This window comes from Ictidomys tridecemlineatus, chromosome 1 (genome assembly GCF_052094955.1).
Source record: "Ictidomys tridecemlineatus isolate mIctTri1 chromosome 1, mIctTri1.hap1, whole genome shotgun sequence".
Lineage (NCBI taxonomy): Eukaryota > Metazoa > Chordata > Mammalia > Rodentia > Sciuridae > Ictidomys > Ictidomys tridecemlineatus.
The window spans coordinates 103480836-103493646 of record NC_135477.1 but is presented as its reverse complement, the minus strand read 5'-3'; the positions used below and the strand labels follow the sequence as shown (position 1 = coordinate 103493646).

The window sequence follows — 12811 nt, the reverse complement described above, 5'->3', positions numbered from 1 at the left end:
AAATAGTCCAAAGATAGCAAAAAGCATATTAAGGGAATTTTAAAAAGATCAGGTGCCTACTAAACGAGTGAGTGTAGTACAAAAATCAGACTGGATAAAGGTAGGCAGGGGCTAGATCATGTAGAGTCTATGTTGTGGATTTGGGATTTTAATAAATCTAAAGAGAAGAACTGTTGAAGGATTTCAGGCAGGTAAATCATATGATTGATGGTATGTATTTTAATAAGACCATTGTGGCTGTCTAGAGAAAATAGGTCAGACAGAGTCAAAAGAGTCCAGCTAGAAGGTCATTTTAGTAGCTTTGTGAAGGCAGTAAGAAATGAAACAACTAGAGGAATATTTAGAAGTAGAACTATTAACATTTGGTGATAGATTAGAAAACAGAGTGGGGAATGGGGATATCTGCATCAGTTCTGAATTTCCATTATTGCTATCTTAGATTCTGGAAGGCAGAAGAGGAAAGAAATTTAACATTAACTTGAAGAGAAAGATGCCTGTTCAAATCATTCTAGATTGTATTAGTATATTACGCCAAAACATGATGCATTGTTTCCTAGGGCTGTCAGAACAAATGATCACAAACTGGGTGGCTTAAAACATCAGCAATGTATTTTTTTTACAACTCTAGGGGCTAGAAGTCTGCAGGGACACACTTTTTCTTCAGGTTCTCTGTAAGAACCTTTTGTCTCCTCCTACTTTATAGTGACTCTCAGGACTCTTTCACATACTTTGTCTTTCACATGCCTCATGCCAGTCTCTCCTTGTCCTCTCTCAGAATCTACATCCTTTTTCCTCTTCAAATAAGAATAGCAGTCATTGGATTTAGGGCTCACCATAAATCTAGGGTGATGGCATCTTGAGATGCTTAACTAATTACATCTATAAAAAGGGTCTATTTGCAAATAAGGTCACATTCTCAAATTCCAGATGGTCATGATGTTTTGGGGAGCACTATTCAGCTTACTACACTATTATTTTTATTAATTTATTCTTGTTCTTTTTTTTTACCATCATCATCAGTATAATCAGTACCTTCAATTAATACACATTAGGTAGGCAAGAGGTACTAATCTAATGTCTTAATTGTACTTGTGTTGGGAGTCACAGAGGCTGGGGGGACTCCAAGATTATACCCAAGTTTGCTAGGAGAAATTGCAGAACTCAGAGTTTAGTTGCACTCATTACTATGATTCATTACAAAAGGACACACAGGAAAATCAGCAAAAGGAAAATGTGCTTGGGAGAAGTCCAGTGGAAACTAATCACAAGATTTTAATGAGAGTCGCAAAAGACTCTTGCTTAATTCTACCAGCATCGAAAATCACATAACAATATGAGATATGTGTCTACTTAACACATGTGAAATTCTATCTCTACTCACTAGAGATGGGCTACTCAAGTTTTTATTGGGGGCTGATAATGTAGGCAACCCTCTGATAGGTTCGTGCCAAAATTCCAGACTCCCACACAAAAAAGCAGTTTGTTCAGCAAAAATAACACTATACAAACACTCCAAGTTGTTCTCACCAGTTAGGGAATAATGGGAACACTCCAGAAATCCAAGTTCCCAGGTGCCAGCCAAGAGCAAAGCTTGCAAGCAGGCATTTCTAAGGATTATAGTTTCAGTGCTATAATATTAGCTCTTTTCTGCACAAATTATTTTGTTTTATCTTCACATCAAAAAAACTAAAGTTCAGTTAGCTAATGTGTCCAAGATTATACCAATACAAGTTTAGTAGTAAACAGAGAAACTGGAAATCAAAAGTAAGCAATATAATTCTAGACCTATACTCGAATAATTTTTTTTTCTTTTTTTTTATTGTTGGTTGTTCAAAACATTACATAGTTCTTGATATATCATATTTCACACTTTGATTCAAGTGGGTTATGAACTCCCATTTTTACCCCATATACAGATTGCAGAATCACATCAGTTACACTTCCATTGATTTACATATTGCCATACTAGTGTCTGTTGTATTCTGCTGCCTTTCCTATCCTCTACTATCCTCCCTCCCCTCCCCTCCCCTCTTCTCTCTCTACCCCCACTACTGTAATTCATTTCTCCCCCTTGTATTATTTTTCCCTTTCCCCTCACTTCCTCTTGTATGTAATTTTGTATAACCCTGAGGGTCTCCTTCCATTTCCATGCAATTTCCCTTCTTTCTCCCTTTCCCTCCCACCTCTCATCCCTGTTTAATGTTAATCTTCTTCTCATGCTCTTTGTCCCTACTCTGTTCTTAATTACTCTCCTTATATCAAAGAAGATATTTGGCATTTGATTTTTAGGGATTGGCTAGCTTCACTTAGCATAATCTGCTCTGATGCCATCCATTTCTCTCCAAATTCTATGATTTTGTCATTTTTTAATGCAGAGTAATACTCCATTGTGTATAAATGCCACATTTTTTTTTTATCCACTCGTCTATTGAAAGGCATCTAGGTTGGTTCCACAGTCTTGCTATTGTGAATTGTGCTGCTATGAACATCGATGTAGCAGTGTCCCTGTAGCATGCTCTTTTTAGGTGTTTAGGGAATAGACCGAGAAGGGGAATAGCTGGGTCAAATGGTGGTTCCATTCCCAGCTTTCCAAGAAATCTCCATACTGCTTTCCAAATTGGCTGCACCAATTTGCAGTCCCACCAACAATGTACAAGTGTACCCTTTTCCCCACATCCTCACCAGCACTTGTTGTTTGACTTCATAATGGCTGCCAATCTTACTGGAGTGAGATGGTATCTTAGGGTGGTTTTGATTTGCATTTCTATGACTGCTAGAGATGGTGAGCATTTTTTCATGTACTTGTTGATTGATTGTATGTCCTCCTCTGAGAAATGTCTGTTCAGGTCCTTGGCCCATTTGTTGATTGGGTTATTTGTTATCTTATTGTCTAATTTTTTGAGTTCTTTGTGTACTCTGGATATTAGGACTCTATCTGAAGTGTGAGGAGTAAAGATTTGCTCCCAGGATGTAGGCTCCCTATTTACCTCTCTTATTGTTTCTCTTGCTGAGAAAAAACTTTTTAGTTTGAGTAAGTCCCATTTGTTGATTCTAGTTATTAACTCTTGTGCTATGGGTGTCCTATTGAGGAATTTGGAGCCCGACCCCACAATATGTAGATCGTAGCCAACATTTTCTTGTATCAGACGCCATGTCTCTGGTTTGATATCAAGCTCCTTGATCCATTTTGAGTTAACTTTTGTGCATGGTGAGAGAAAGGGTTTCAGTTTCATTTTGTTGCATATGGATTTCCAGTTTTCCCAGCACCATTTGTTGAAGATGCTATCCTTCCTCCATTGCATGCTTTTAGCCCCTTTATCAAATATAAGATAGTTGTAGTTTTGTGAATTGGTTTCTGTGTCCTCTATTCTGTACCATTGGTCTACCCGCCTGTTTTGGTACCAGTACCATGCTGTTTTTGTTACTATTGCTCTGTAGTATAGTTTGAGGTCTGGTATCACTATACCGCCTGATTCATACTTCCTGCTTAGCATTGTTTTTACTATTCTGGGTCTTTTATTTTTCCATATGAATTTCATGATTGCTTTCTCTATTTCTATAAGAAATGCCGTTGGGATTTTGATTGACATTGCATTAAACCTATAGAGAACTTTTGGTAATATTGCCATTTTGATGATGTTAGTTCTGCCTATCCATGAACAGGGTATATTTTTCCATCTTCTAAGATCTTCTTCTATTTCTCTCTTTAGGTTTCTGTAGTTTTCATTGTATAAGTCTTTCACTTCTTTTGTTAGGTTGATTCCCAAGTTTTTTTTTTTTTTTTTTTTGAGGATATTGTGAATGGAGTGGTTGTCCTCATTTCCATTTCAGAGGATTTGTCGCTGATATACAGGAATGCCTTTGATTTATGCGTGCTGATTTTATATCCTGCCACTTTGCTGAATTCATAATTGGCTCTAATAGTTTCTTTGTAGACCCTTTTGGGTCTGCTAGGTATAGAATCATGTCTTCTGCAAATAGTGATAATTTGAGTTCCTCTTTCCCTATTTTTATGCCTTTAATTTCTTTCGTCTGTCTAATTGCTCTGGCCAGTGGTTCGAGAACTATGTTGAACAGAAGTGGTGATAGAGGGCATCCCTGTCTTGTTCCAGATTTTAGAGGGAATGCCTTCAATTTTTCTCCATTCAGAATAATGCTAGCCTGAGGCTTAGCATAGATTGCTTTTACAATATTGAGGTATGTTCCTGTTATCCCTAGTTTTTCTAGAGTTTTGAACATAAAGGGATGCTGTACTTTGTCGAATGCCTTTTCTGCATCTATTGAGATGATCATATGGTTCTTATTTTTAAGTCTATTGATGTGGTGAATAACATTTATTGATTTCCATATATTGAACAAGCCTTGCATCCCAGGGATGAATCCTACTTGATCATGGTGCACAATTTTTTTGATATGTTTTTGTATCCGATTCGCCAGAATTTTATTGAGGATTTTTGCATCTAGGTTTATTAGAGATATTGGTCTGTAGTTTTCTTTCTTTGAAGTGTCTTTGTCTGGTTTAGGAATCAGGGTGATGTTGGCCTCATAGAATGAATTTGGAAGTTCTCCCTCTTTTTCTATTTCCTGAAATAGCTTGAAAAGTATTGGTATTAGTTCCTCTTTAAAGGTTTTGTAAAACTCTGCTGTATACCCATCCGGTCCTGGGCTTTTCTTAGTTGGTAGTCTTTTGATGGTTTCTTCTATTTCCTCAATTGATATTGGTCTGTTTAGGTTGTCTATATCCTCCTGACTCAATCTGGGCAGATCATATGACTTAAGAAATTTATCGATGCCTTCACTATCTTCTATTTTATTGGAGTATAAGGATTCAAAATAATTTCTGATTATCTTCTGTATTTCTGAAGTGTCTGTTGTGATATTCCCTTTTTCATCCCTTATGCTAGTAATTTGAGTTCTCTCTCTTCTTCTCTTCGTTAGCATGGCTAAGGGTCTGTCGATTTTATTTATTTTTTCAAAGAACCAACTTTTAGTTTTGTCAATTTTTTCAATTGTTTCTTTTGTTTTGATTTCATTAATTTCAGCTCTGATTTTAATTATTTCTTGCCTTCTACTTCTTTTGCTGTTGTTTTGCTCTTCTTTTTCTAGGATTTTGAGATGAAGTATGAGATCATTTATTTGTTGGTTTTTTCTTTTTTTAAGGAATGAACTCCAAGCAATGAATTTTCCTCTTAGAACTGCTTTCAATGTGTCCCATAGACTCCGATATGTTGTGTCTGTGTTTTCATTTATCTCTAAGAATTTTTTAATTTCCTCCTTGATGTCTTCTATAACCCATTGATCATTTAGTAACCTATTGTTCATTCTCCAAGTGATGCATGATTTTTCCTTCCTTCTTTTATCGTTGATTTTCAGTTTCATTCCATTATGATCAGATAAAATGCATGGTATTATCTCTACTCCTTTATATTGTCTAAGAGTTGCCCTGTGACATAATATATGATCAATTTTTGAGAAGGACCCATGTGCTGCTGAGAGAAAGGTGTAACTGCTTGATGTTGGATGGTATATTCTATATATGTCAATTAAGTCTAGGTTGTTAATTGTGTTATTGAGTTCTATAGTTTCCTTATTCAACTTTTGTTTGGAAGATCTGTCCAGTGGTGAGAGAGGTGTGTTAAAGTCTCCCATGATTATTGTATGGTGGCCTATTAGACTCTTGAACTTGAGAAGAGTTTGTTTGATGAACATAGCTGCACCATTGTTTGGGGCATATATATTTATGATTGTTATGATTGTTGGTGTATGGTTACCTTGAGCAGTATGTAGTGTCCCTCTTTATCCCTTTTGATTAACTTTGGCTTGAAATCTATTTTATTTGATATGAGTATGGACACTCCTGCTTGTTTCCGAAGTCCATATGAGTGATATGATTTTTCCCAACCTTTCACCTTCAGTCTATGTATGTCTTTTCCTATCAAATTCGTCTCCTGTAGGCAGCATATTGTTGGGTCTTGTTTTGTGATCCATTCTACTAGCCTGTGTCTCTTAATTGGTGAGTTTAAGCCATTAACATTTACGATTATTATTGAGATATGGGTTGTTCTTCTAGCCATATTTGTTTATTTATGTTACTAAACATGGTTTGTTTTCCTCTTTGATTATTTTTCACCCCTTTACTGTACTACCTCCCACTGTTGGTTTTCATTGTTATTTTCCATTTCCTCTTCCTGTAATGTTTTGCCGAGGATGTTTTGAAGAGATGGTTTTCTAGCTGCAAATTCTTTTAACTTTTGTTTATCGTGGAAGGTTTTAATTTCATCTTCTATCCTGAAGCTTAATTTCGCTGGATATACAATTCTTGGTTGGAACCCATTTTTTTTTTAAAAGAGAGAGTGAGAGGGGAGAGAGAGGGAGAGAATTTTTTTTTAATATTTATTTTTTAGTTCTTGGCGGACACAACATCTTTGTTGGTATGTGGTGCTGAGGATCGAACCCGGGCCGCATGCATGCCAGGCGATCGCGCTACCGCTTGAGCCACATCCCCAGCCCCAGAATCCATTTTCTTTCAGTGTTTGAAATATGTTATTCCAGGATCTTCTAGCTTTCAGAGTCTGTGTTGAAAGATCAGCTGTTATCCTGATTGTTTTACCCCTAAATGTAATCTGCTTCCTTTCTCTTGTAGCTTCTAAAATCCTCTCCTTATTCTGTATTTTGGGCATCTTCATTATAATGTGTCTAGGTGTGGATCTCTTATGATTTTGCACATTTGGCGTCGTGTAGGCTTCTAGGAGTTGGGATTCTGTCTCATTTTTCAAGTCTGGGAAGTTTTCTCGTATTATTTCATTGAATAGATTACTCATTCCTTTGGTTTGGACCTCTATACCTTCCTGTATCCCAATGACTCTTAAGTTTTGTCTCTTTATGTTATCCCATATTTCTTGGATGTTCTGCTCATGGTTTCTTAACAGTCTTGCTGAGCTGTCTATGTTCTTTTCAAGTTGAAATACTTTGTCTTCATTGTCTGATATTCTATCTTCTAAGTGTTCTACTCTGCTGGTAGTATTCTCAACTGAGTTTTTAAGTTGGTTTATTGCTTCCTGCATTTCTAGGATTTCTGTTTGTTTGTTTTTTATAACCTCTATCTCCCTGTATGGTTGATCTTTTGCTTCTTGGATTTGTTTATGTAATTCATTGTCGAAGTGATCTTTCATTGTCTGATTTTGCTGTCTAATTTTTTCCTTGAGACTCCAGATCATCTGAAGCATGTATATCTGAATTCTTTATCTGACATTCCATCTGCTGCAGCTATTACCTCTTCTAAAGTTGAGTTGACCTGCATTGCTTGTGGTCCCTTCTTTCCTTGTCTTTTCATACTGCTCGCGTTTCTTTCTGCTTGGTGAAACTGTTGTGTTTCTGAAATTTTCCCCCTATACATTTATATTGCTCTTGTATAGTTGAAAAGTCTCCCTTGCAGGGGCAGGTGGCGGCTGTGCTCCTCCTCCAATTGGGGTGATCTGTCTACCATGCTGACGGGTCGCTGGGTCAGTTCTGCTGGTCGGTCGCAGGTCTGCTTACCTTGCAGGTGCGGGCGGCGGCTCTGCTCTGTCCCTCCTCCAATTGGAGTGATGTGATTTCCACGCCAGCGGGTCACTGGGCCTGTTCCAGGCGCGGGAGGTGCCTCTGCTCTGCCCCTACTTCAATTGGGGTGATGTGACTTCCACGCCGGTGGGTCGCTGGGCCTGTTTCGGGCGTGGGCGGTGGCTCTGCTCTACCCTACTGCAATTGGGGTGACGTGACTACCATGCCGGCGGGCCGCTGGGTCTGTTTGGGGCGCGGATTGCGGCTCTACTCTGCCCCTACTCCAATTGGGGTGATGTGACTACCATGCCGGTGGGCCGCTGGGCCTGTTTCAGGTGCAGGCGGCGGCTCTGCTCTGCCCCTACTCCAATTGGGGTGACGTGTCTACCATGTCGGCAGGCCGCTGGGCCTGTTCTTCCGGTTGGTTGCAGGTCTGCCTACCTTGCGGGCACAGGCGGCGGCTCTGCTCTGCCCCTACTCCAAATGGGGTGACATGTCTGCCGTGCTGGCAGGCCGCTGGGCCTGTTTCGCCAGTCGGTCACAGGCCTGCCTACCTTGCGGGCGCGGGCGGCGGCTCTGCTCGGCCCCTACTCCAATTAGCGTGATGTGACTACCACGCCAGCGGGTCGTTGGGCCTGTTCCGGATGCGGTGGCGGCTCTGCTCGGCTGCTACTCCAATTGGGGTGACGTGACTTCCACGCTGGCGGGTCCCTGGGCCTGTTCCAGGCGCGGGCGGTGGCTCTGCTCTGCCCCTACTCCAATTGGGGTGATGTGACTACCATGCCGGCGGGTTGCTGGGTCTTTTCCGGGCGCGGGCGGCGGCTCTGCTCTGCCCCTCTGGCTTGATGACAAAGTGAGAGAGACTCGGGTGTATGTGACTCACTTTCTTTACCAGGAGACCAACTGTTTCTATACTCTAATTTTAAAAAGAACATGGTTTCATTTATTTATTGTACTGGGACTGAACTGAGGAGTGCTTTGCCACTGAGCTACATCCCCAGTCCTTTTTATTTTTAACTCTGAAGCAGGGCTTTGCTAAATTGCTGAGGCTGGTCTGGAACTTGAAATCCTTCTGCTCAGGCTCCCAAGTCACTGGTGTCACAGACATATGCCACTGTGCCCAGCTATTTGACTTATTTATTTAGATTGGCTATGTTGCCCCAGCTTGTCTTGAATTCCTAGGCTCAACTGTTCCTCCTCTACCTAAGCTTCCTGAGTGCCAGGACAACAGGTATGCACCACCACTCCTGGCCTTTAGACCTCTACTTTTTTCTTTTTTTGGTACCAGGGACTGAATCCAGGCACACTTAACCACTTAGCCACATCCCCAGTCCTTTTCATTTTTTTATTTTGAGACAGGGTCTCAGTAAGGTGTTTAGGGCCTTGTTAAGTTGCTAAGGCTGGCTTTGAACTTGTGATTCTCCTGTTTCAGCCTCCTGAACTTCTGGGATTATAGGTGTGTGCCATCACACTCAATTTAGACCTTCTACTCTTAACCATTATGCTTGGAGCCTGATTTACGTTTTTTGGGGTGATAGACAGTGACCCAACATGCTAAGCTCTACCAATGAGCTATACCCCAACCAAGTTGGTTGCCTGATTTTTGAAAGGCTTACTAAAATGAAAGGAAAAAAAGAGTTACAACAGACTCAAATTGGAGAGAACCAATAAAGTCCACTAGCAAGGTGGCCATGGTTTTTACAACATGAATAACAAAGGAGCCATTATATAACAAAAACATTATCAAAATAAATTATGGGCTAAACAATATAAAAATACTATTTAGAGACCTTCAGTGTTTAGGAAAAACAAAATTACCAGCATATTAGCAATTTTAACATTTTAAGAAGATTAAAGAAAGCTAATGGTTTAGCCAAATTAACAATTGAGGGATTAAGAGATTTAGTTTCACCTGTGTGGAAAATAAAAAATATTAAAGTCAAAATGAGTCCCTGTGTATACTGTAGCACAGTGCAGCCTATCAGGATTATGTTTTACCTAATGGAGTGATGTCCTGAAGTATAGTCCAGTTTTCCAAATTTTTGTGTTTGGTAGCCATGCTCTTCCATGACATCCATCCATGTTGTATAATTTGGATCTAGACCCTTAAAATTGTTCCAAGATTCTGTTAAGTGAGTGAAGAGGCCACTCCACATTGCTGGGGTTAAAAAAAAAAAAAAAAAGACACTGGGATTAAACTAAAGCTTAACAATTTGTTTTAACTATTAAGGTAATTATTCTGAGAGCATTGCTCTCTAGGTTAGACTGCACGTTGTGGAATAAGGCATAGCTTCATTAGATGCTAAATTTAGTAGACATTTCTGATTGTTCTCTCTTTTTAACAGTGGGAAAACTACAAAACATCAATGTTTCCATTTTACAAATGAGTTGGCCAAGACTAAGAGGTTAAGCTGCATAAGGTAAATATAGTTAGAAATAATATAAAGCTTATGTGGTTTTAGTCTCATAAAAAAGCAATCTCTAGGTATTTTTTTGTTAATTTTTAAATCATACATCAGTCAGTTTAAGTATAGACCAAATTTCCCTAATATTCTTATGGATTCTTCCTATTCCTTGTCTTTTTTCTGGCTTTTTTTTTTTTAAAGAGAGAGTGAGAGAGGAGAGAGAGAGGAGAGAGAGAGAGAGAGAGAGAGAGAGATAGAGAGAGAGAATTTTTAATATTTATTTTTTAGTTCTCGGTGGACACAACATCTTTGTTGGTATGTGGTGCTGAGGATCGAACCCGGGCCGCACGCATACCAGGCGAGTGCACTATTGCTTGAGCCACATCCCCAGCCCTTTTTTCTGGCTTTTAACAAAAAATTTAAGTATACTATGTCTTTTCTCTCATTTTCTATGACTGTTTATTCAATAAAGTTTTCTTTTCCTTTTCCAGTTTCTGTTTACTTATACAGTAGACTGGAATAACCATTATGGTCTCATTAACAAAATGCTTTCTGAGAGGTAGCTTACGGAAATACCTGGGTTTGAATTATAGTTATACCATTACTGAGTGGCCCTTGATAAGTTACTTAAATTTTCTGTACTTTAGTTTTCATCTTCAAAATGGGGTAATAACAGTCTCTACCTTATGGGAACAATATGAGGATTATATAAACTAATATATGTAAGGCACTTAGAATATTGCCAGATATAGTAAAAATGCAATACATATTCATTTTTATGATTATTATTACTTTTCTTTGTTCAAACTCCTCTAAATTATTTCTTCCAGGAAAAACATCATATAAATGCTTTGAGACCTTTAGAGTTCATTGACCTCTTTCTCATTTCATTATTTCTACTGGTCCTCTGCATGCTATGAGGGGCACAGTACATACAGTGTCTTTTTGAGAAAGAAACTTAGTGATTTACTTGATGGCCTACTGAGGGTCAGGATCCAGGTCATCACTTTGCCCTAGCCCAGTGCTCATTTCACTTAACACACAATATAAATTAGCAAAAATTTTTTTAATATACTTGGTTCTTCATCATTGAAATATCAATTTTAATATAGTTTAGGTTTACTTTAACTATTGATGATTATATAGCTCAGAGTGCTTAAAATATAGGTAGAATTTGTACTGAAATCACAGAATATCATCTCATGAGGTTATCTCCAAAACTGAATTGCTGAATACTACTTGAGTCCCAAGGCAGACAATCATAGACCAGAAAGAGGACAAGGAAAGTGACTGTCACACAACCGATTTATAAAAATGATAGTTTTCCCCTTTTCCCTTATTATTCATGGCCTAAGATCACTATCATTTTGCCATTAAAACTATGCCTGCTAAATTATTATGATAGAAGCGAACAATTAGATATGAGGTAGAAGAGAATTAAGACAAGAGAAAGATAATATGGAATTACAGGGAAAATTTCAAATAAACTTGAATATGAGAAGTTCTAATTACTTGGTGGTAATTTTTTAAAGTCCACAGAAGTCCTTCCTTATCCACTTACTGGAAAATTTCCTTGGAAATAGTTATCTTCTAGGAAGTATGAATATTTCCTCTTTTGCTTTCATAGTCAAAAGTTTCTTAGTCACCAATCATGAGGAAATGAAACAGTAACACATGAACTAAACAGTATTTTAGATAGCAAAAATTCCTATTCTCAGAAATAGAAATTCTAATAACTCCAATACCAATACATACGTTAGAACAGACTTTACTTATTTAAACATTTTTATATGACTTTACTATTCTAATTTTGGGTATAATATTTTAAACTTTTGGATATAAATATTTTCAGTGTGTAATCTCTTTCTTTCATTATATCAAACATGTTTATACCTGCACGTGATGGACAACAGATTGGAGAGTTTGTGTAGGCATTCAGAAACGAAGTGCCATGTGTTTTCATGAAGTTGATAAAAGGAAGTTTCACTACCTGACTTCCTGGATGAAATGTTAGCCTTCCATCCTGGAAAAAAAGAAATTTAATCAACATTGACTGCATTAAAAAAAGAAAATTATTTCCTTTAATTTCACATGAAATTCACAATAGCAGAAGACTTCAACATGACTGTATTAAACCTCAAAATATAAAACAAGTACATAGAATGCTACAGGAATCTATGACATAAACATCTCAACTTTAGCATTACACTTTAATTCATATGAATATAATAAATAAACTAAAGGACTTCTGAGAAAGTTCTTTTGAGGGATGATGGGCTAATTGAAAGTATTTATTAATACTAATAATAGTAATAGTATTAATACTATTAATACTAATGTAAGTATTTATTGAGTATGTAACTATGTGCCAAGCACTGTGCAAGTGTACTATAATGAATAGAATAGAATCCTGCTGCGGCTGGGGTTGTAACTCAGTGGTAGAGTGTTTGTGTAATATGTGTGAGGCACTGGGTTCAAGCACCACGTATAAATAAATAAAGGTCGATCAACAACTAAAAAACATTAAAAAAATAGAGTCCTGCTCTCATGAAGAGTTAAAATAGAGTCCTGCCATTATGAGCTAGTTGGAGAGACAAAATATATCTAAACAAAACATGAATACTTACAAATTGAAGGGCTTTGAAAAAATCCTGAGATACAGTGATTTTGATTGCTCCTGAATACTTTTGAATCAAGATTGAACCATAGCTTGGAACTCAGTTCCTCAAGATTCTAGACTAGAGAAAACCTGAGAAGTTTAGATTTCAGTGCATTATCCTAATGAAAGAATCTAACAGTACCCAACTCCTTGCAAGATTGTTTATAGTGTTCTTCCCAGTAATGTCCATCACACTAAAAGACATTTT

General features: G+C 37.9%; 1 protein-coding gene across 3 annotated transcripts in view; it reads right to left on the bottom strand.

Moving 5' to 3' along the window:
- Arsk (arylsulfatase family member K) overlaps positions 1-12811 on the bottom strand; it is a 50041-nt gene that overhangs the window by 31396 nt on the left and 5834 nt on the right. For 2 of the 3 annotated variants that reach the window (XM_005326153.5, XM_078045017.1), the window contains 2 exons: positions 11838-11967; positions 9538-9697 (listed from right to left, as the gene is read on the bottom strand). In XM_005326153.5, the coding sequence (XP_005326210.2) occupies positions 9538-9697; positions 11838-11967 (290 nt within the window). The remainder of the gene's footprint in view (positions 1-9537; positions 9698-11837; positions 11968-12811) is intronic. The other variant, XM_021726901.3, reaches the window with a different exon arrangement.